The sequence below is a fragment of the Suncus etruscus genome, chromosome 7, assembly GCF_024139225.1.
Source record: "Suncus etruscus isolate mSunEtr1 chromosome 7, mSunEtr1.pri.cur, whole genome shotgun sequence".
NCBI lineage: Eukaryota > Metazoa > Chordata > Mammalia > Eulipotyphla > Soricidae > Suncus > Suncus etruscus.
The window spans coordinates 85,876,233-85,898,890 of record NC_064854.1 but is presented as its reverse complement, the minus strand read 5'-3'; the positions used below and the strand labels follow the sequence as shown (position 1 = coordinate 85,898,890).

Genomic DNA, 22,658 nt, shown 5'->3' with positions numbered 1-22,658 from the left:
GGTGACGGCGAAGAACTGATCCACAGCAGTCAAAGTTTCAGGAGACATAAAGTTTTATTAATAAGGCCCTATCCACCATGTGCATATCTCACATGACTTCTAAGCTAAAAAGCCTCTCTGCAACCAAGCTCTCTCTCTTCTCTACCAGCTGCGTCTTCCTTGCTCAGGCTTCTCCCCCATACCTCAGGCAACCCCTTTGTTTCCAATCACAGACCACGCCCAGATGTGGAAGGGTCTGACATCCAGGTCAGATGATAGTCAGGAAGTTGGGGGAAGGGTTACAAGAAATTAGAAAAATAAAGTGAAATTGCACATCATTTTTAGTAAATGCATGTTGAAATATTCTCAACAAAATCTTAGTGAGCTGAATTTGTAATCTATATATCTAAACACTCAAACATCATGATCAAATAGGATTCAATCCGGGAATGCAAAAAATAGTTTACTATATAAAAAACAATTCAAAATCAATTCATGCCGCATACCACATCAACAAAGATAAGACATATTATCAATAAGTATATATTTTTATAATATTTTATCCTCATTTATGATAAATAAAATTAAGATAAATAGAAATTACTCCATGAATTCAGAGAAAGCATTATAATCATTAATAAAACCTGAAAGTTTTCTCTATTAACAGAAGAGTCAAAGATGTCCATTTCCACCATTATTATGAAGGTACTAGATATGATAATTAGCCAAGAAAATTTTTTAAATATTTCATGTTTCAAAAGAAGCTAAACTATAACTTTGAAAGTAGCATTGTATTAGACACAAAAAAAATTAAAAGACTCCACCAAAAAAAAAAAAAAAAACCTCCTGGAAACAATAAACCAATTCAGTAAAGTACAAAATGAGCACACTAAAATCTGTTGTATCTATGTATGAAAACAATAAGCTTGGATAAAGGGATTTTTGTTTGTTTGTGGACCATACCTACTAGTGTTCAGGGATATGTCCTAACTTTATGCTCAAGGATCTTTTCTGGTTGGTTAGGGGAGCACAAGTAGTGCTGGGAATCAAGCAAGGGTTAGCAGTGTGCAAGGAAAGCACTCTACCTGCTGTACTATTATTATAGCCTAAGGAAAAAAAAATTAAATATTATTTGCAACTGTATTCAAAACATTAAATACCTACTAATCAACTTACCAAAGGAGGCAAAATATTTATACACTAAAATCTATCAGTCACTACTAAAAGAAATAAAACAAGACATAAGAAAATAAAAAATATTCCACGGTTTAGAAGAATTAACATAGTTGGAGCCGGAGAGATAGCATATAGGTAAGGCCTTCTGCCTTTTATGCAGAAGGTCGGTGGTTCAAATCCCAGCATCCCATATAGTCCCCAGAGCCTGCCAGAAGCGATTTATGAGCGTGGAGCCAGGAGTGATCCCTGAGCACTGCCAGTGTGACCCAAAAACCAAATTAAAAAATTTTTAAAAAGTTAACATAGACAATATAGGTATTATCATATAACCAAAACTTTATATAGATTTTCTGAAATCTACATAATTTTATAATTGTAATTATAATCTACATAGTTTATAATGATCATACTTTTACAATTATAATTTAAATGTAATAATAATTTTAAATATAATTTAAATAGAATGATATTTTAAAATTATAATTTTATAATGAAATTATATACATTTCAGGAAATCTATATAAAATTCAAATGACCTTCTTTAAGGGAAAAGAACAAGTACAAATAAAAATTCTATGAAACTAAAATACTCACTGAACAGTCATAGAAATTATGAGAAAACAAAAGATGGGAGGTGGAATTTCAATTTATAGTGACTTTAAACTCACTATAAATCCATGTTAATTAAAACAACAGAGGGCCAGAGAGATAGCATAGCGGGTAGGGCGTTTATCTTGACACAGCTGACATGTGGCTAAAAGGAAGCAGCCTCTATAGTGGTCCTCTTGCTTTCCCCATTTTCTTCCCTCCCTCTAAGGGGGGGGGGGCGCACGGGGAGGAGGGCGAGCCAATGCAGCACTAGTGTATGTCGGGACATTCACTGGTAATTTTTTTCCTCATTGGTCTGCATTTTAAAAACCACGCGGGGGGGGGGGGCGCTATATATTGAAAAGGAAAATGAGAGTATGGACTCAGGCTGGGAAGAAACCAGTACTCTTTTCCTACTTGTTTACTCTCAGCGGCCTCTTGGCCTCTTCTTTCCTTCATTGTGTAACTGTGGTTGCTACCATACTAGGTTTCTGATTAGTTCCCACTCAAATGCATTTTCCTACAATGGAACTGCCGGGAGTAATTTTGCAGATCCAGAAGGCTAAATCACAGACCACAGGGGTGTCCAGGATTCAGCACCCTCCTCCCGACTATCTCTAATGACATAAAAGGAACATACATATCTCCTTTGAATATTGTAGATATATTTCCTTAACTGCAATAGCTATTATTGAATATCCCCTTAAATGGTGATAATTGTGTCCACTGTCTTATATCAGATTGTTTATTTTCCCCACTTTTTATCTTTTCTTCTCTCTGTGAACTGTTCAATAAGGAATTTTGGTGAAAGAGTCCCTCAGTTTAATGCTTATGTTTGAACCAAGTCATGGGGATTGTTGGACTTGTTCTTGCGGTCCCCATGTGCGCTGATAACGCCACGTGGCATTATTCCTTATTTGCATAGGCACATTAAAATGGAAAATACTATACATACAAATCAAATTTCATCTAATAGAGACAGGAACACACAAATCTTGTAGAGCAATGGGACCTTACACCCCGAACATTGACATAATGACCTGGCACAGGCTTCAGAAGAATGGGCATTCTCCATTCACCCCAGAACCAGGGAAGCCATTTATGAAACATCCAAAGTGGTCTATAACATCACCTAGAAGCTATTCTCTACCAGGGAAGACCCTACTGCTTCTCTGACATCGATCTACTCAAAAGAGTCTTCCCTTAACACTGAGAAGACTTAACAACAACAATGACCTGCTTACTGAACAGGGCTTTCTGCATTGCCCTTTAATTGTGAGTGGAAATTAGAGGACGCTCTGCACCATCCTGACTTCAATGTAGTATATGTAGATTCCAGAATCTTCAATACAGAAACATGATACCAACAACAGAGACTGTGTGACAAATAAAACTAGTGGCACTACAGACAATGACCTGGATTAAACAAACTAGTTTTCCTGAAGCCTAGAGTTGGTCTTATTCCAGGAAACTTCAGAGGTAGGGTATCCTTGTATTTAGGCCAAGGCCTTTCCTTCCCATGTCCCCCATATTTTGGTGGGCCTATGCCAATGATAATTGCCACTCTAACATCGTTTTACTGTGCTCCTTTGACTCTAAACCTTAAAAAAAAATTTTGAGGTTAACAAACTAATATGCATGTGCATGGAAATGTAAAAAACTACTATGCCTTCAAGTTAATGAAGTTACATAAATTTTAATGGCTTTAGACTGGTTGGTGTATGCTAAGAAATGTTATAATGTATTACAATGTGGGACTTGAGGGACAAAGAAATTGTACATGGGTTAGGTTTTATTTTTCTTAATGTTCTTTGACTGTAAGATCAAAATTAAGGTGTCAGCAGGGGAATTTTACTGAGAACTCTGTTTTTGGGTGATTGCCCTTTTATTGTAACTTTACCTAGTCCTCTTTCTTTGCATAATTGTTCACATAATTAAAAATAAATAAAAAAATAAATAAATAAATAAAAAGAAAAGACTATGGGGAGTCTCTCAATAGAAAACAGAGCCTCCAAAAATCCAGAGATTCTACTTTTCACCATCAACATTAAACATTAAATTAACCATCAATTCCAAGAACATAAACATAAACATTAAACATTAACATTAAAAAGATATATTCACATGTATATTCATTGACATGCTCTTTATAACAATCAAGGTCTGGAACTACCACAATTGCCAATGACATCCATGCTGATGAAGAAACTGTATGTATGGACGGATGGAAAACTAACTAAAACACTACTGATACATAACAAAAGATAAACATTATATCATTTGATACAGTTTTGATGAAATTAGAGGGTATTGTTGTTAAGACAAATCAGTGAGAGGGTAAAGGAAGAACACCAGATAATAGCACTCATATATATATGGAGGAAGTAAGTGATAGATAGTACAAATGAAAACTAACTTTGAACTCTGGCAGCAGCACTGAAGTGACTGAGTTAGGGATGGTAGGTATCAGAAGAGGTGGGAATGAGGCATGACATAAGATGACAGTGGGAAGTCCTCAGCACTCTTTGGATCAGCCAAAGAATAAGCACTAACACTATTGAAAACAACATGAGGATGAATAATCCAAGGAAAATGGGGAAAAAATAACATTTTGTGCTTTATAGATATAACCTAATTTTTATTGTGTCCAAAGTAGTTGGTTTCCAATTAAAATAAAATTCTTTGGAGTAAGACAATGCCAGAGCAATGGTTGGATTTTTCTGGTAGAGGTTTGGATCCTGGTAATGTTATAGATAATTGTGGTTGTTTATCCATTGTTCAGGAGTGTATGGATATTGCCCATTCTTCTGAGACGTAAGCCAAATCATTATGCCAATGTTCAGGGTATAAGGCCTAACTGAATAACCAACTTTGTGTTTCCATCTCTATTAGATAAGGACTTGTTTGCATATGTATTATTTTCCCATTTTAATGTGCTTATGCAAAAGAGAAACATTGCCATAAGATATTGTTGGTGCATCTGGGGACCAACACATAAAGTCCAACATTTCCCGTAACTTGTTTCAAACATGTATTGTATACAGAGATACTCTTCTACCATTATTGCTTATAAAACAGATCTCAATGGCGGAAAAGCAAACAAACAATCAAATAAAAAAACCAGTGGGCAAAATTATCACTGTATAAGAGGATAATTCGAAAAGAATATAGATGTTAAGGGAATACAACTGAGATATACAAAGGAGTTGCACGTGTCCCTTTTGTGTTTTAGAAATAGTCAAGAGGGAGGGTGTTGTTTCCGAGATACCAGTTTGGTCTGTGATTTGGCCAAGCGAAGAGCGCATGGAGCCATGTCATCCCCATGTTGCCTGCTAAAGTTTCTGACTCTGCTGGAAGCCGGAAATTCACCAGTCCCTTCCCCGGCTCCTGCAGGTGCTCTCTCAACACCCAGACAACTCAACTACAGCCTGCTTGCAGGACAGATCACTCTGCATCTAATGGTATACTGAAACTAGAGGATGCTCCACATCAACCTGACTTCGATGAAAGAAATGCATAGAAACCAGAATATAGGAACCTGATATCAACAACTTCTAAATTGTGAAAAAGTTTCACCGGGACCAGGGAGAATGACTCAGATTGGACAGACTGGTATGCCTGGAGCCCAGAGTCATTCTTATGCTAATAAACTTTGGGGGTGAGGGTTTCTTGTAATCAGGCCAAGGATTTTTTTTTTCATTTTTCCCATATTTTTCTGGGCCTATGCAAACAACAGCAATTGCCACTGTCACATTTTTATTATTCTTTTTTAATCCTTATCCTTTAAGAAAAAAAAACAATTTACTAAACTTAAAAACAAATAACTGTAGTAGAATGCCTGTCTCGAATACATGCAGGGGATGGGAAGGGGGGAGGGGGCGTTGGGAGAGGGGAATGTTACACTGGTGAAGGGGGTGTTCTGTTTGTGACTGTAACCCAACTATAATCATGTTACTTAAATAAAAATATATTTAAAAAAATGAAATTCTTAAATTTGCTGATAATCCTCTTCTTAGATACCATGAATTTCTATTCAGGATTCTTGCTTTATAACAGGGTTCCTGAATGGGTTCTAACTGCTTTTCAGTAAGGTTACCAAGTCTTAGCTTTCTACCTGGGAAGTTCTCAGTCTTTCTTTCCTTTTGTCCATAGATGTGACTCTCAGAATTTTGCCTTTGCCCAGTACATTTATTTCATTTTATTTTATTTTATTTTATTGATGGGGAGGTCACACCCAGCGACCCTCAGGGGTTACTCCTGGCTCTGTGCTCAGAAATTGCTCCTTGCAGGCCTAGGGGACCAAATGGGATGCCGCGATTCAAACCACCTTCCATCCTGGATCGGCTGTATGCAAGGCAAATGCCCTACCGCTGTGCTATCACTCCAGCCCCCTGTCTTAGAGTTTGAGACTGCATCAGTATCTCCTCTAGCTTGTGCAAGCATCAATAGCAGTAATGGTTTCTTGAGACTGATGCCATGGCTAACTAGACTTTGTGTATCTAGGTGATACTGTGATTCTTTTGACTTTGACAGCTTAGTGCTATGTCACTAAGGGAGGGTGTAAACATGAGTCACTGGACATGTTCCCATGAAATACTCAGAAACTCAACAGGAAATCTCAACAAATAAGCACTTTAGGGTTTTAAGCCTTTCCAAACAACTTCCAAAGACTGCCCAGACCATTTTCTCTTAATCAAATGACAGAGCCACACTAAGCTAGATGTTCATGCCTCTAATGTTCTCCTATGATCAAATTTTTTGTTGATAGCATTTATATGTACTGTACTTCATACTGTGAGCTCTATTCAAAAACAACTTCTTATGTTACATTTCTAAGGACCAGCATGGGGTTGACATTTGGGCAAGAGAGAAATAACATAAAAGCTAGATGAAATAAAAGCTTAATACTTCCATCATGTTTAAATATGGTTGGGTTGCAAATTTACAGCAAGAAAAAACTAGCACACAGCTAGTCAGTCAGCTACAGGTCAAATTCAACCCAGGTCAGTAAACACTTTCTGTTCTGGGTCTGGAAACTTCTTCCTCTGTTCCTAGAGCAACATCCTTCTTGGCTTCCTTCTTAGAAATGACGTAAATATTTTTCTCCTGTTAGTTTTAAATTTGAATTCTGTTCACAGGTCATCTGTGTGCATCACAATACAATTATATAGCTTAGTTGCTTTTGGGACACTCCTTTTCCACTAAACTATTAACACTCACAGTTAAAAACAGATATGGACTTAAGAGAGTACCAAATCTATCATTATTACCAATCATTATACCAATTCTGAACTGCGTTCAGAATAAGCCTTTATCAGAGACACTTTACTGGCAGTGCTCTTTGTCTCATGTGTCACATGAGAACACAACCTTCCCAACAGATGAGTGATCTTCAGCAGATGAGCCTTCCCCAGCAAGCCTCAGCAGCTTACTCATTTCCTAAAGGTGCATTTTCCATTTCTGGTTATTTCACATTTGGGGTTCTATTGTCTTAGTGAGGCCTCACCAGGTTTAGAGAAATCCTTGTAGGCAAGGAGTGTCAAAGAGGGTGCCATACCCACCTCCAAAAAAGGACTTCTTTCCGAATTAGCATAGTTGATCCCAACAGACAGAAACATGAGACACTGCAGGCAGTCCCCTATCAGAATATATAGGTACCACAGCCTGAGGAAAAGCAGGTGATCTCTGACAATCATGATCAATACTATTCTTAGTAATGTCAGTCCACAGGCTGATGAGGCCAACAGATTTGTTGGGCAATGTGAGGTGCAGGATATGGTATTTTTCAGGCACTGCAGTAAAGGGGTGCTTAGACCACCTCCAGTGATGCTCATAGGACCATGTGGTATCAGGGATGCAACTGGGCCCTTTTGTTCAGGGCCTGTTTATTAAATACTGAATTATCATTAGCCTCATACATGTCTTTAGTCCTCATACCTCATAATGTCTTGTTATATGGAAAGGGCACTCTGTGGTGTGCAGATACAAATTTACAAACCACAGAGCACTTTCACAGATATTCTCAGTCCTGATTTCCAACCTTATAGTTAGTGAGGACATGGGGACACAGTGTCCCAGCACCAGCTATTAACATCATGTAGCACTACTAGGTGCTGACATATCATCCCAGCACATGCTCGTAGCAGGGGTGGCACAGGAGAGTCATGGTGGGGACTTGGCCCTAAGGAGAGGATTTTTGGCCCAGCTGTTGTCTGCTTCTCTGAAGCAGGCCTGCATAGAATCATGAGAATTGGATACTTCTCAGTAGCTTTAGTGACTCCTTGGCAGAACAAACTTCATTGCCCATGAGACTGTGTATGCTTAGAACTATGCACACACACATGCATGGAGCACTCTGGGGAGCATGCCTGAGAGACACATGGGGTTCTCGGTGTGTTTCCAGTGTCCCATGGCCCTCATCCCCTCTGTATTCTGGACTCCACGGCATGCAGAGATGAGCAGTTCCATAGTTGCAGCTTTGTGGAGCTTTCCATCAGGGATGGCCGAGTAGTATCTGAGTGGATGCTGGGAGCCCAGTTCTGCTCTGAAATTCCCAAGAAACAAGAAACAAATTTCTACTCAGCTCCCAGCCATACTGAGGTGGAAAAGCTGGAGCAGGAATAGGACCAGAGGGTAAAAGCAGCTTCAGGCAATACCAAATGCATGTGTGAACCTGGCCAGGATTCAGTGACCACAGGGCACAACCACAGCTACTGAGGACTTTAATTGCCTGATCACCCACAGTTGGAACTCTGATGACCAAAGTCACCCTGTGGCCCAGTTGGATGGGATGTGGCTATAGAAAGATCAGAACTGTGTCCCAAAGTGGCTTTGTGACATCTTCAGAGAATTTCATGGCTAATTTTATGGTGAAGATCTGATAGGTAAGATAGGACTCAGAGGTGCTGCCCTCACAGAAACCCACTCCACAGGCCCTCCTAGTCTATTCAGTCTTAGCTGCTCTCAGGGATCAGCACATCTTTATGCTAGAAAAGGACAACAGAGAGGACAGGAGTACCCCTCACATGGGCTCCAAGAATGCTGTCTTATCCAGACTGGGCCAGCACATCTGAGAATGTATGTGGCATCTGTGACCCTGGTCTGAGGACACATGGACAGCAGTTGTTAGGCCTCAAACCAAGTTAAGGACAAAACTGCTAGGTGCATTTGTCATGAAAGATCACAGACACATCTCCCGTGTCTCTTCCTAGTGTGCCCTGTTGTTAGGTTACACCTTATTTTACTCAAAGCAAAGATCATTCATGGTTTCTTTATGTCTGTTTCTTTACAACTTTATTTTACCCAAAACAAAGATTGTCTTATATGTAAAACTGGGTAGGACAGGCTCAGGATAGCTTGAGCTATCTGCCTTTACTATGTCCTTACTGCCCCACCTGGGGTGGTCTCTGTACTTAATAAAAACAGTTATAGCAGGCAGCTTGCTGGAGATAAGAGGTATAAAATTGTCAGAATATATGTGTTTCATCATCAGCCTGGTCTGGCTTATTTTATATGTGACCCTGATTCAGACTCATTCACTTGAGGTTGGAGATACGACACATGGGGTCATTTTACAATTCTCATGGCCCAAGAGAATGAGTAGCAGGTCAGGGATCTTTTTTATATGAGAACCACTAAGAAATTCCAGAAAGCAAGTTGTTACACAAGTGGCTTCTGACAGTCTTGTAAATAACTGAAGACCCCAGGCACCCATGTGAGTCTGTGAACTAGATTCAGAAGCACCTACAACCAAGCAACACCACAGTTGGGGTGTGCAATATACATTGCAACATGGTCATGATCCTTGGGTACAGGGACAATAAACCATCAGGGGAGATCAGGGGCATGAGCACATGGTCTGTTGGCCCATGGTCTGTTGGTCTCCAGAGAGGTGAGCATAATGGTACCTAGGAGACTCTCAAGCCTTGTCCATTTTTTAAAGCCCATGGCCAGAACCTGCCCAGGTCAAATGTATTTTTGGATTTCAGGGATTCTTCTCTGAAAAGTACCTGAGCAGGCAAAGGTCTAGCTATTAGCATCTCTTTATGTATCCCCAGAAACCCTCAAAAAGGCAGTCATAGGAAATAAGCTTGGTCCTGGGATGGATGAAGCTGTTATCTCCCCGCATCTGGGATTCTACCCAGAACCCAGGAGGAAATGGGAACTCACGGGACTTCTTGGTAGTGACGTTAACCGGTGCACTGGAGGGGCCTGGCCCAGCTGTGTTGTAGGCTCTCACTGCAGCAAAATAGAGAGTGTTGGCACGCAGCCCTTTGACATTCTGGGAGGTGATGTTACTGTTGACCTGCATCCTGCCCATCACAGAACCTCTGGAGTCCTCTGTCCAGTACAAAACCTGCTCACAACAAACAAAAGTGTCCTCCTGTGGTAATGTCTGGACACCAGGCATGATGGTGAGATGGAGAGGAAAGAAATAGTTTTAGGAGGAAGGGGTCGAGGTCAATCTGCTCTAATAGGAATAATTGTTCAACCCAACCCAGTCACCAGGACTTCTGTTTACACCTAAATACAAGGTACTCAGATCCACTTTTATTTATGACTAATGCAGAAAGACGTCAGTTTTAACAAAGAACAGAAACTACTCAGCCTCCTCACACCCATCAAAGTCTTGACTGAGCGAGATCCTGGGGTGCTGTGACAACCCCAGAGCTGGCAAGCAGCAGGCTCTTTTATACGAGTCTACATGAATATTTTACTGCATGGAATACATTGCTGATGGCATAGACAGATAGAATATAGACGTTCATCCAGAGTTCCTTCAGCTTAGGATAGGTTTGGTCAGGAAGAACTTGGGCTGGACTGGTAATAGGGAGGGAAAAATCAGAAAGGATGTAAATACAGGCAACATGGGGAGTGGGTTACTGGATCTTAAAAAAGAGCAAGGACTGAAAGTAGCAGACACACAGAAGCAGGCCACAGCAAGAGGAGGGCCTGTGGACACCTCAGGGATCCTGAGAAAGTAAAATAAATGGGCAATGCAAGGACAGGTCAAGGCAACTTAGATGACCACCCATTGGTTAGACCACACCCATTCATGCTCAGTGGTGACATGCAGCTTAGTGCTCTAGGGTCAATTTGAGGTGTGCTCAGTGGCCATGCAAAGCCAGGAATCAAACAACCCTTCTACATGGAAAGAATATCCTTGTTAAATGGGCTGCTCTCTCTGCCTGACAATTACACTTTATTCCTACTGCAAGTGAACTAAAAATGTTATCAGCTGTGAATGCTAAATGTAGTGAGGCACTGAGTTGCATAAGGTGATTCCCAATCCAGGGTTCGATCACAGGGGGCTTTCCAAGGAGAATCTTCATGGCTAGGACTTTGGACACCTTTCCTGGACATAGCACTCACTGCAGTGTGAGGCCCATGTAAGCCGCTGGCCACTCTCACTTACTCAAGGGCCCAGTAGGCAGAGCTAAGACACATGTTGTGCTGACGTCCAGGGAAACAGGCACCAGAGATAGCAACCTATGGGGAACTGGAAGTGCGAATTACCTCATAGCCCAGGACTCTGCCCGTGTTCCCATTCCAGCCAATGGCTTCCCAGGACACTTCCATTTCTGAAGCCGAGATACTCTGCACGGATGTCCCTTTGGGGGCCAGGCGAGGCTCTGCTAACAGAGAGAGATGGGGCTGTCCTCAGCACACTGGCAAGGGCAAGGAAAATAAATGCATGTGCTCATTCGGGAAGCTACTGGAAGCCAGGGCAACTCACCGTCCTCCCCAGAGTGGATAATACAGACAGCGCTCCACGGACCTTCCCCCTCCTGGTTGTACACACCCACTTTGACTTCAAAAGGGGACAGTGGGTTGAGGCTCTGGTTCCTATACACGAACTTTGAGGCCTCCACTGATGGCTCTTTCTCCACGGTCCAGGCAACTAATCCCACTGGACGGAACATCACAATATAGCCGAAGCCGTCTCCATTCTGCAGCTCCTCTGGAATGGGCTTGGTGAGAAGAGAACCATGGAGTAAAGAGATATGTTACAAACCCCCATCACAAACACACGTACACATGCATGCAACTTTCAAGAAGAGAGAAAGGACTCTTCTCTCTGATGAACAATATGGTGATAAATTAGTGTTATGTGAAATGCCAATTCAAAAAATTTCCTTAATTAAAGTATTTATAGATAAATTAAAAATTTTAAAGTATTTTTATCTGTAATATTTTTTATAATTTCTATAAGTTGAAATAATAAAATGGCTTGGATTCTGCCAATTTTTAAAAAAATTAAATATAATTTCAATGTGGATTTTTAAAGTTAGTACATAAGGTTAATTATTTAAAGATATTTATCTTTTCCTTTCCTGCATTTTCAGTAAATTCTTGAAGGTACAGGTAATATATTTATTGTGCAATGACAGTATAAAAGATAAAATCTTATTGCAACATGAAGGTATAAGGAACTTCCAATATTTTTAAACATATCTAATTATTAGTAGTGACAGTGGTATGCACTTTCCCTGATATTTAAAAAAATACAACTGTGCTAATTCTACAAAAAGAGGCTGACAATCTGGTGTAGCTGATGTGTACTACTGCAGGCAAGTGTATTATTGACAGTGTTGAAAATTATGATGTCTAAATCCAAATCATCAGAAAAATAAAATAATTAAAATATTAAAGGTAATAAAGTGAAAAAATTAAACTAGATACATATTAACATAATACAATCATTAACAAAAAATGAAGATGTTTTGTGCTTAATTAGGTAACGTTCCTGTTACCAAGAGAGTTGATCTACAGAATTCGTTTTGTTCTAGAGTAGGTGCTGTTTATTTGTTCACTTATTCCTGTTTGTGACTTTTCTGGTCCCTGAGAGGGTAGAATCTGAGTCCCTTCTGCTACTGTGAGACACCCCAGCCCACAGCCCCTCTAGCTCTGGGTCCTCATGCCCATAATCTCTCCATCTCATGACACTCTGACACACTGGGACTGAGTAGGCCCCTCAACTGGGGTACCAGAACTGAGTTTGATGCTGGGGCCTCTATATTTTCTATCCTGGAAGACAGAGCCCAACTCTTGCTGGTAAAGTCTGAGTGCACAGTACAAGAAGAAGTGCATGTTCTTGTGTGTTTGTTTGAGTGTTAGTGTATATACTTCAGTGATTAGAATGTGTGCATGTGTGTGAGAGTATGTGTGAGTGTATTTGCATGTGTGTGAGTGGCTCTGTGTATGAGTCTGTCAGAGTCCTATTTGGGAGTGCATGTGCATGAATATGAGTCTATGTATGTGTAAGTGAAGATTATTTGTGTACATGTCTGTCTGTCTGTGTTTTTATAAGTTTATAACTATGTGTGTGAGTATATATGTGAATTGTGGTACATGTTTGAGTATGTATGTATTCATGTATATTCATGTGTGTGAATGAATTATATGCATGTTTGAGTATGTGAGTATGTGTATGTGTTGGGGGAGGTTAAGAGGCAGATCCTGTCCCAGATCTGGCCATAAGCAGTGCCAAAGATTTTAGAGCCTGAATATAGACTCAGGGAAAGAGGCATCTCTGGACTGTGAATAGATAGAGGGCCTGGTCACCATTAAAAAGTCTCTGTCCCCTCCTGAGGATGAGGCTTATTTGCCTGGCTCCCTCAGGATTCCTTCCAGGTATAGTTGTTGCACTGAGGCTAGGTCCCAAGGAAATGATAAGAAGGGACATTCTGGGCAAGAAGGCCCTGCAAGGGCTATGGTCGTGGTGGAGGTAGTGGGTTCCTCATGTAGTGCCTGCTCTGGAATTGGGTGAGTAGTTCTCCCTGATGCAGTGGGCTTCAGGGGTAAGGGCATGGGTCAGCAGGCATGGATCAGCAGTCCATCACTCATAGGCCCTGTGGGCAGAGGTCCACTCAAACTCATAGCCTGTAGGGTCATATCCACACATATGGGAAAAAGTAAAATAGGGGTCACAAGACAATGAATACAGGACACAGGAGGCCTATAGACTGATAGAAGAAGTGGGTAAACAGATACCTATAAGTCTGATGGAACCATTTCCTCAACCATGAGCCCTCGGCCAGTGCACAGGGCCAGTGTGTGATGGAACAGCTGCCTATAGCCTTCTTGGGAATGACCCTTCAAATCAGATGCCGCAGTGTCCCTGACTTTGGTTGTCCTTCCCCTGACTGGCCTCAGAGTCTGAGAGAAAAGGGTGGGGGACACAGAGAGATTGTGGTGGGGAGTCTATTAGATCCCAGGTGGAGGCAGGTCCAGTCTTCTCTACAGGCAGGACACTACGTTAGCTGGGCCACATCTAAAGCTTCTTACTTCTGAAAATCAGTATAAAATGGTACCCTATGCTGAAACTTGAGATAAATAAGCCTTGAGAATAATGGGCCATTGGCTTCTACTCTCCACTCTCAGCAAGAAGCAGAGAACATGTGAGAGAGATGAAAAGGCAAATGAACAAAATCATTGTGTTCCATTTGCAGAGCCACAGAGAGAGCTCAGTCAATAAGAAGTGAAAAGTCTCCAGTTTATCATAAAGGAAATAGTGCCCAGAGACTCCTGGCTGCCTCCAGCTGGCAGGATTGCAATGCTAGTCTTCTAGGCTGGTCTGAAGGCTCCAAGAAGAAGGTCTAAGAGAGGTTCTCAACATGCCTCTAACTGGTTTATCAGCAGGAGGCTGGTAGGGCATGTTTCCAGTCTCCATCATGAGCAAATAACTTTATTTTCCAGGGTTCTTCCTGACCAGCTAAGTATTTTTCCTTCCAAATAGCTCATTTGGACTGAAAAATTACCTCCCACGTAACGATGAGTTCTGAGCGACTCCCTCCACCTCCACCAACACCAGCTGGAGCCACCACCGGGACTAGAAGCACAAAAGAAAAGCTGTGATGCTCATTAAGCCCATCTACACCAGAAGAATTTGCTTTCAGTCTCACCTGTCCAGAACTCACACGAGCACGCTGGGAGAGCCTTGCATTGTTAATGAACATAAATTATGCTTACGTGCATCCAAGTTTCTAAGAGAGAGGACACAGTTGTGTTTGATACATAAGCTCCCTGAATCCAATATTAATTAAAAATAGAGTAACATCGTGTCTTTGACATTATTATGCATCATCTCCTAATTGGCAAAATAATGTTCCATTCAGATGCTAGCAGTGACACTGCTGAGTTAGTGCCTAATTATACAGTTGTGCTGTAAACAAGTTACTGTGGCAGTGTATTAATTAATTTTTTACAATATATAAATGAAAGTAATGTCTTGGGGGCTGGTCATCAGGATATTTTAACACTGAAAATTAAATTCTTTGACACATAGAAAAGTTTAAAGCTATACGCCTGAAATTTATGAAGAGTGTACATGAAGTAGGTAGATGAAAAAAATTTAAAGAATGATTTTTAGGATATATATTAATCTCTTGTTCCAAGAGTGTTTTTGATTCTGTGGGCTTCAGGACAGAGCAGGGCTCTTATGCAATGGGGACACTAGAGAAAGTCATGCTGCTAGGAGCCCTGTGAAAGACGCTTCTTCTTGCTCATTTTTAGAGCTGGGACAATATTCTAGAGATGGTGTCTATCTGGATAAGAAGAGTGAGAGGTGAGGAGGTGGCTTCCTGGTGAACATAAATGAAAGTTCATCAGAAACTTGATTCCAGTTGGACTGGGCACATGTGTGCCCATGGCAGTTATCCAAGTACTAAAAGGCAGTTCTTCTGTTCCTGAAATAATGGCAGAAGTTTCTCAGTTTTATCACTGCAGAATCTAGCAGGCAGAGTCTGCAGTGTTGAGCCACACTACAGGCTTTGATCTATATTCCCTTGCATTTGATGAGCCCCAGAGGAGGGCTATACTTCAAAAAAGTGTCCACTGTAGGAAGTATGGTGTATAATAATTGATGCTCTGTGCAGGGGACACTCCTCTGCTAAAGCTAGAATTTAGAAGTGCTAGAGTTCACAAGCTCACAGATGATACAGTGGTTCTCCATTTTCATATTCACAACTACCCCGGTCCTTCTGATCTTTGTGATGTAGTAAGATCTGCCACTTTACCTTGGGCCTTGTCCTGATCTTCAGTGTCTTTGTCCAGAAGTCTGTGAATGCAAGCAGATTCTGCTCTCATGGGAAAATTTCTGTTCCCCTCCATGCCCATGGACACTGATTCAGAACTTTCTTAGAGACTCGATGCATGGGAAATTATTAGGAAATTATTTTCAACAACACAATAATTTATTCTTAGCCACGTTCTCAAGTTTCTGGATAGTAAAGCTACTCGCTTTATTGCATTTTCAAATGAACTTAAAGCTACTGAGAAGAATTTGTCTTTGATGGGACATTAAAAGGAGATACTTCAGTGGAATATAGACTTGGGGAAATCACTGAGGAGATCCCATCTCCATGAGCTCTGGAGAGTGTGTCCAAACTGAAGAGAATGCAGCTAGAAATATCTCTGTAAAAAACTGGGACAATCATAAGACCTAAAAAACCCACCACCAACTTTCTTAGATGGAAACACCCCCAAAGAGAATTCTGTCCACCTTTGCCCCTTGCTCTATTACAAGAATGCCTGTAAGACCCACATGTGCACAAATACTCTGTCAAACTCCTATCCACTCAGACCAAGGCTCTGTTGGTGCTAAGGCTGTCTGGTGCTAAGTCCATTGATGTGCTTTCACATATCACACATTCGTGCTTGGTGTGAAATAATTAGCCCATACCCTGGCTATATCCCAGGAGTCTATTTCACATCTGTTTCCAAATATAGGTGATTTCTGGTCTCAAGCACACTACGAAAATAGTCTCTGGTTAAGTAGTGGAGTGTTGGGCTCCCTAGTACCAGATGGTTATGTTCATTATGGATGTAACTTGTGTTGTTGATGAAGATGGCTTGGACAAATGACTGCAGGGGCACTGATGTTGGACATCCATGTTTTGAGCAACAGCTATGGGGGAACAGAACAGGCCATGAAAATATTCATTGACAAGAGAAAGAAGGTTCAAGTCCTGAACCAGGGCCTCATGTGCCTCTGATCCCTTCCAGGTGCTCCACAGTATTCCTGTGATAGGAATATTGACTGCATGGGGCTAATCTGCATTGTTGTTCTGAGTCTTCAGTTTGGTAATTGGGAGGGGGGATGCAAATGGCGACTGCGATCCTGAGAAGCTCTTCATCTTTGGCCACAGCACACAGACAAACACACCTGCCTTTTCAAACTTGCACACTCTCCACATAAATTTGTCACAGGCAAAGTAACAGTGTTTTTTTTTTGAAAACTCTTATTTTTAATATGCCCATTTGTGCAGAATCATCCCATTTTGAAAAAACTATTCCAAAAAAAATTGCACCATGCTTTGGGGCTGGAGAGAGAGTGTTGGGGAGGAATCATGGGTCAGTCCTAGCACTGAATGGTCCCTGACCATCTCTGGGTACATTTTAGAGATCCCCCAGCAAATCAGGTAAATCCCCAAAGCTAAAAACTTGTTCCTGTACAGAAAATGTAGCCAGTTTACATAATTGTTGGGAGCCTTTCTTGAGCCTCTGAGCAGATCTGGGACACTATATCCCATCAATAAAGAAGATTTAAAAAATACACCTAACATTAAATATACAAAAATGCTAGTAAAAGAGACACCAGCTGCTGTTAGAGCTGTGGATGAGTGCTCTTCTTCAGGACTTCATGGAAGCTTCTAGTGGCTCTAGGAAGTGGCAGACATGTGTGCATTTCTTACCTGATGCCTTTGTTCTTAACAGCTCTGATGGTTGACTGGGTTCCCCAATGCCGACACTGTTTCCCGCAAGTACACGGAATTCATATTCCACCCAAGGACTCAGGCCAGCTACTGTGGCCTTGTGTGTGCTGCCACTGAGGATTTCCGGAACTGAAAAGCAGACAGCACATAGGCCATAGATCTCACACTCATGAAAAGCAAACCTATGCCGAACCCCGAGGCACCCACCTGTGGACACGGCCTGCCAGCCTATGGAGAAGGGCGTCCTCGCCTGGACAATGAACTCCTGGATGGGGCTGTTGTTGCTGGAACCTGGTGTCCAGCTTAGGTTTGAGGTTGTGCTGGAAACACCTTCCACCCTCAATTCCTTGGGGGGACCTGGGGGGCCTTGGAAAAATATTTCATTGTAACTATGGAAAACAGTCAATTGCATTGACTGGGGAATAGTGTATTTTAACCTGTCCCACGCTTAGACATTAAAGTATTGAACATAAGGAATTGGTAATACATTATTTTAGCTAAATCCCAATTAATTCAACTTACACAGGGAGCAAGTGAACTAGAAACACTCTTTCTGAAGATGAGATTATCTGGGGGAAGGCATGTTTATCAAATGGAAGTGATTCTAAGGCATGGACTTTACCCCCAGTCTTTCTGAAGCAGAGCAAAGATACCCAGGAAAACTACCACATGCATGATAGGCTGACCCAGGTACAATAACCAGGCCATTGTTCAGGGGGTCTCACCTTTATGCCATGTCTACAGCCAGAGTCCAGTGTTGGAGAGGAAATTCTTGCTGCTGCCCTATCTTCCATGTCTTTAGGGGCCCTAGGAACTTAGCCCCTCAGAGGCAGCAGACATGCTGTAGCCACTGCCATGCCCTCCAACTTGGACCTTACCTCTTACAATGACATCTGCCGCTGCAGATAGGATTTCCAGAGTTGATTTCACGGTGCAGACATACTTTCCTGTGTGATGTAACTGAATATTCCTAACCATCAAGTCCCCAACAGACTCCTGTGAATGGAAAGGAGGTGGGCTGGATCTGGCCAGCCTGCATATGTCACCTTTTCAGCTGGGTGTGCCCTGACTGATGCCAGCACAAAGTCTAGCTGCACAGTGGTGGCTGCAATTCCATCCCTCTCACCATACCCTTCATGACCCCTGCCCCCTAGAATGCAGGCACTTTTTGGATAAGTAAATGATAAACCAAGAACAGAAGAGTATTATTTGTGGGATGATGCCCTGATATGAGGGGATTTTGGAGGATGACTAGCAAAGAAGCTGGCAGTAACAAAGGCTGAATTACCTTCATTAATCTTTGAAAGATTTTATCTACTTACTCCTCCAATCCTTTCAAAGTGGGCTGCTCCTTTCTGGAAGTCAATCAGCTCCCCATTGAATGTCCACACAAAGCTGACATAGACTGTGGGGTCTCTGGACACCTGGCATGGAAGTACGATGCTCTCACCCACTGTGACATCCATGCTGGAAGGTGGCTGCATGATCAGAGTCCTTTCTGTGTGGAGAGAGTCACACTGGCTGGTGGTCACAACCCCCCCCCCATTTGAATGGCTTTACTTGAGTTGGATAAATGCCTGCAGTGATAAATGCCTAGAGTTTTATAGCTAATATAAAAAGTTCTATTCTGGGGCCGGAGGAATAGCATGGAGGTAGGGTATTTGCCTTGCATGCAGAAGGACAGTGGTTCAAATCCCGGCATCCCATATGGTCCCCCAAGCCTGCCAGGAGTGATTTCTGAGCATAGAGCCAAGAGTAACCTGAGCGCTGCCGGGTATGGCCCAAAACAAAAAAAAAAAAAAAAAAGTCTATTTCCCCTTTACAAATACCTCTGTAACAACCAGGATAGTTTATTAGTTGAAATAAAGCTAAAATCATTCTCTTATTAATCCTTTATATTAAGCAAAGTCTACAGAAGTTCAGGATCTGAGAAACAGTATTACAAATATTGATTTTACTATAATTTTTTATCCCAAAATTTTAGCACAGCATTACAACCCACACACTGTTTACAGCCCTACCCTTTGGGCTCAGGGCACGTGCAATGTAGTGATGGACTCAGGCTGGGGTTGCTAGAGTGGCTAAGCTCAGTGGGGCCCATATTCCAATGACAACTGTACTTCATGACTAAGACATGTAGAGTGCTGCCCTCAATCTAACCCAGACTCCCAATTATGTATACAGCTAAATGCTAAGGAGTCATGAGTGATATAGAAAAATCCCTTTTCATACATAGTCTGAGAGGGATGTGGAGACCCTCTCACCAGGTCCCAAAGAAGTGATTTCATCTGCAGAAAATACACTTCCTTGACAGACAGAAAAACTAAATACTGGGCTCATCACTTCATGCAGATGGAGCTGCTTAGCTGCAAGTAGACTGTAGAGAGAAAGGAGACCCAGAAAAGAAATAGGATCCAAAGATGAGAGCAAGACTCACATTTATGGAGAAACTGTGTGGCTACTGTTGAGAACAGGCTACTTGCTAATAAAGCAATTGTAGACAGAGTAGCAGGAACAAGGGCATTACATCTAGCATAAGAAATGTAAGTGGCCATATTAGGACATTATATGTATGTGAAACAAAGTCTCTTTCTCCATGGAACACATCAGGAACTGCACAATTGATCAAAGGAAAGCCCCACTCATCACTGCTTTACTGAATTTCAGAGCAAAACAGATTCTTATTGAGCAGAATAAACTGCAAATTCTAATTTGGTTTCTAAACTGTGCTATGGCTGCACAGATTTAGCAAACTATGACCCCAAATGCGGCAGCCTGGGGGGTGGCTGGGGTGCTCATGAATCTATTCCCTGTCCCCACGAATCTAAGCTGTCATCTGAAAACACTGCTGACAAACTCAGGCCCAGCTCATGTGATTTAGCATGTGTGGGGCAGGTGAGGTGGGGGAGCTCTGCAGCAAGGGGTGGCTGCAAACAACCATGAACTAAATTCTGAGTAGGACCCTAAGGATACTTTTGTGCCTATGGAGAACAGTGGGATGGTTCTAGAAGAGCAGAAGCTATAGATTCTTTTATGTTATTTTAAGCCAAGAATATGATGGTACCTTAGTGTAGTGTTAATTAATGATGGTGCTGGATGGAGATGGATGGATGAAGGGACCTTTCTCTGCCATCCCAGGCCACGTGGCTCTGCAACCCCCTTCAGCTGGCGCGTCTGGAGGTTCATGAGAGCAGCGGGTAGAAATCTCACTCACAGTCAGGCTTCAGGAAGTATCAGCTTTATTCATACCCTATCCACCACATGTGTGGCCTTTATCATAACCAATTAAGCATTCAGCCATTCTTAGCTAGCCCTGCATCTTAACTCCTTTCAGCCATCTTCCCTTTGACCTCCATGCTGGCCAAAGACCAAAAGACCCCAATCCCCTGGATCAAAGGCCTTATCTTACCTTTCCAAGACCACTCCCAGGAAAAGGCGGGATTTTGCAGGTAAAGATACACGCAATGTGCAATATCCGCTTCCCAAGAGCCCTCCCAGGAATGGGTGGGTCTCAGGTAGATACACCTAAATCCAGGGTGGAGTTACACCTTAGAAGTTAGCAAGCTAGGGCATCTCTGTGGAGCTCTTAAAGTCTTTAAGAAACTATAATATCAGAGTCAGAGTAATAGCACAGTGAGTAGGAGGTTTTGCCTTGCATAGGGCCAACTTGGGTTTGATCCCTGGCATCCCATATGGTCCTGAGCACTGCTATGAAATTTCTGAGCACAGAGCCAGTTGTAACCCCTGAGCACTGCCGGATGTGGTCCAAAAACAAAACAAAACAAAAAAAAAAAAAAACAAAAAAGAAACTAATATCAGAGACAGTTTTCCAAGCTGCTCCATCAGTGCTGGGAGTTGGGGGAGGGAGCCAGGTGTGGTCTAAAAAGCTCCTGTGTTTATTGAGGCGTGAAGGGCCCCATTGAGGAAGAACTAAAAAAGGGGAAAGGGCTAGATTCCATCATCAGTAAAATTTGAAAATACTTTGGGACTATGTAGAAACCAAAAAAGCATAATTTTTCTATGTCACTTCATGGCACGTTATTTTTGCATATTCCCTACGCTTTGTAGAGTCTAGGCCAGTGGTTTAAAATTTTTAAGATACACAAGAACTTCCTGGGGAACATGCTCAAATGTGTGTTCTTGGGACATGGTTCAGTGGCAGAACATCAGCTTTGGGGCCAGAGCAATAGCATAGTGGTAGGGTGTTTGCCTTGCACGTGACCAATCTGAGACAAACCTGGGTTCGATACTGGCATCCCGAGCCTGCAGAAGTGATTTCTGGCTGCAAAGCCAGGAGTAACACCTGAGGCCACCGGGTGTGACCCAATCCCCCCTCCAAAAAATTACCAGCTACACATATGCAAGGTTCTGGGTTGGACCTGAGGATCAATAGCCCTCAGGAGCACAAAAATGCTCATTCCTATGTTGGGTTAATCCAGGCTCCTAGCACACATATGTGCACACAGATGTTCTGGGTTGACCAAGGAATAAAGCTCTCATGAGCAGACACATGTACACACATTTCCTAGGTTGGTCCAGGTACCCAGTCAAATGAACACACATGCGTGCACACACATGATGTGTTGATCTAGGCACAACGCCTACACAAGCATACACATGTGCACGTGCACAATGAATTCTTGTGATGACACCAAGAATACACTCTTGAAGGAAAGTAGAAGAGGAGGGAGTCTATTCTCTACAGTTTCCTTCTTCAGTGGACTTTCATGGCATTAATTCAGCCCCGTGATCCAAGAAATACTGCCTTGAGTTTTTACATTTGTACCTCGAATTTCTTGCAGAAGGAAAATTCAAGAGGATATCTAAGACTTCAAATGTCACATCCAGTAAATGATATCATTCACTAATAATTCAGAGAAACAAAGTTGGACTTGAAGATCACTTATCTGTAATTAATCCTGTACACTACATGTGCATTTTAGTATGATGCATGTTTATCATACTAATAAATTTAAATCTTGTGCAATTTTAGCTTTTTTATTCTTAGTGAGTTGTGAAACATTTTTAATCCCCACAACAACTCCTAGTATATTATGACATAACAATTTTAGGGGGAAGGGAAGGAGTCCACATTTAGTGATACTCAGGGCTTATCCTGTCTCTGAGCTCAAAGATCACTCCTGGCAGGTTCAGAGAACCATATGGGATAACAGGATTGAATCTGGGTCAGCTACATGA

General features: G+C 41.8%; 1 protein-coding gene across 1 annotated transcript in view; it reads right to left on the bottom strand.

Moving 5' to 3' along the window:
- The window catches only part of CNTN6 (contactin 6), a 254,912-nt gene that overhangs the window by 16,526 nt on the left and 215,728 nt on the right, over positions 1-22,658 (bottom strand). Inside the window, exons 13-20 of the mRNA XM_049776825.1 lie at positions 18,782-18,957; positions 18,338-18,455; positions 17,667-17,825; positions 17,439-17,588; positions 14,505-14,575; positions 11,480-11,714; positions 11,260-11,375; positions 9,913-10,099 (exon numbers count right to left, since the gene is read on the bottom strand). Coding sequence (XP_049632782.1) covers positions 9,913-10,099; positions 11,260-11,375; positions 11,480-11,714; positions 14,505-14,575; positions 17,439-17,588; positions 17,667-17,825; positions 18,338-18,455; positions 18,782-18,957 — 1,212 coding nt within the window. The remainder of the gene's footprint in view (positions 1-9,912; positions 10,100-11,259; positions 11,376-11,479; positions 11,715-14,504; positions 14,576-17,438; positions 17,589-17,666; positions 17,826-18,337; positions 18,456-18,781; positions 18,958-22,658) is intronic.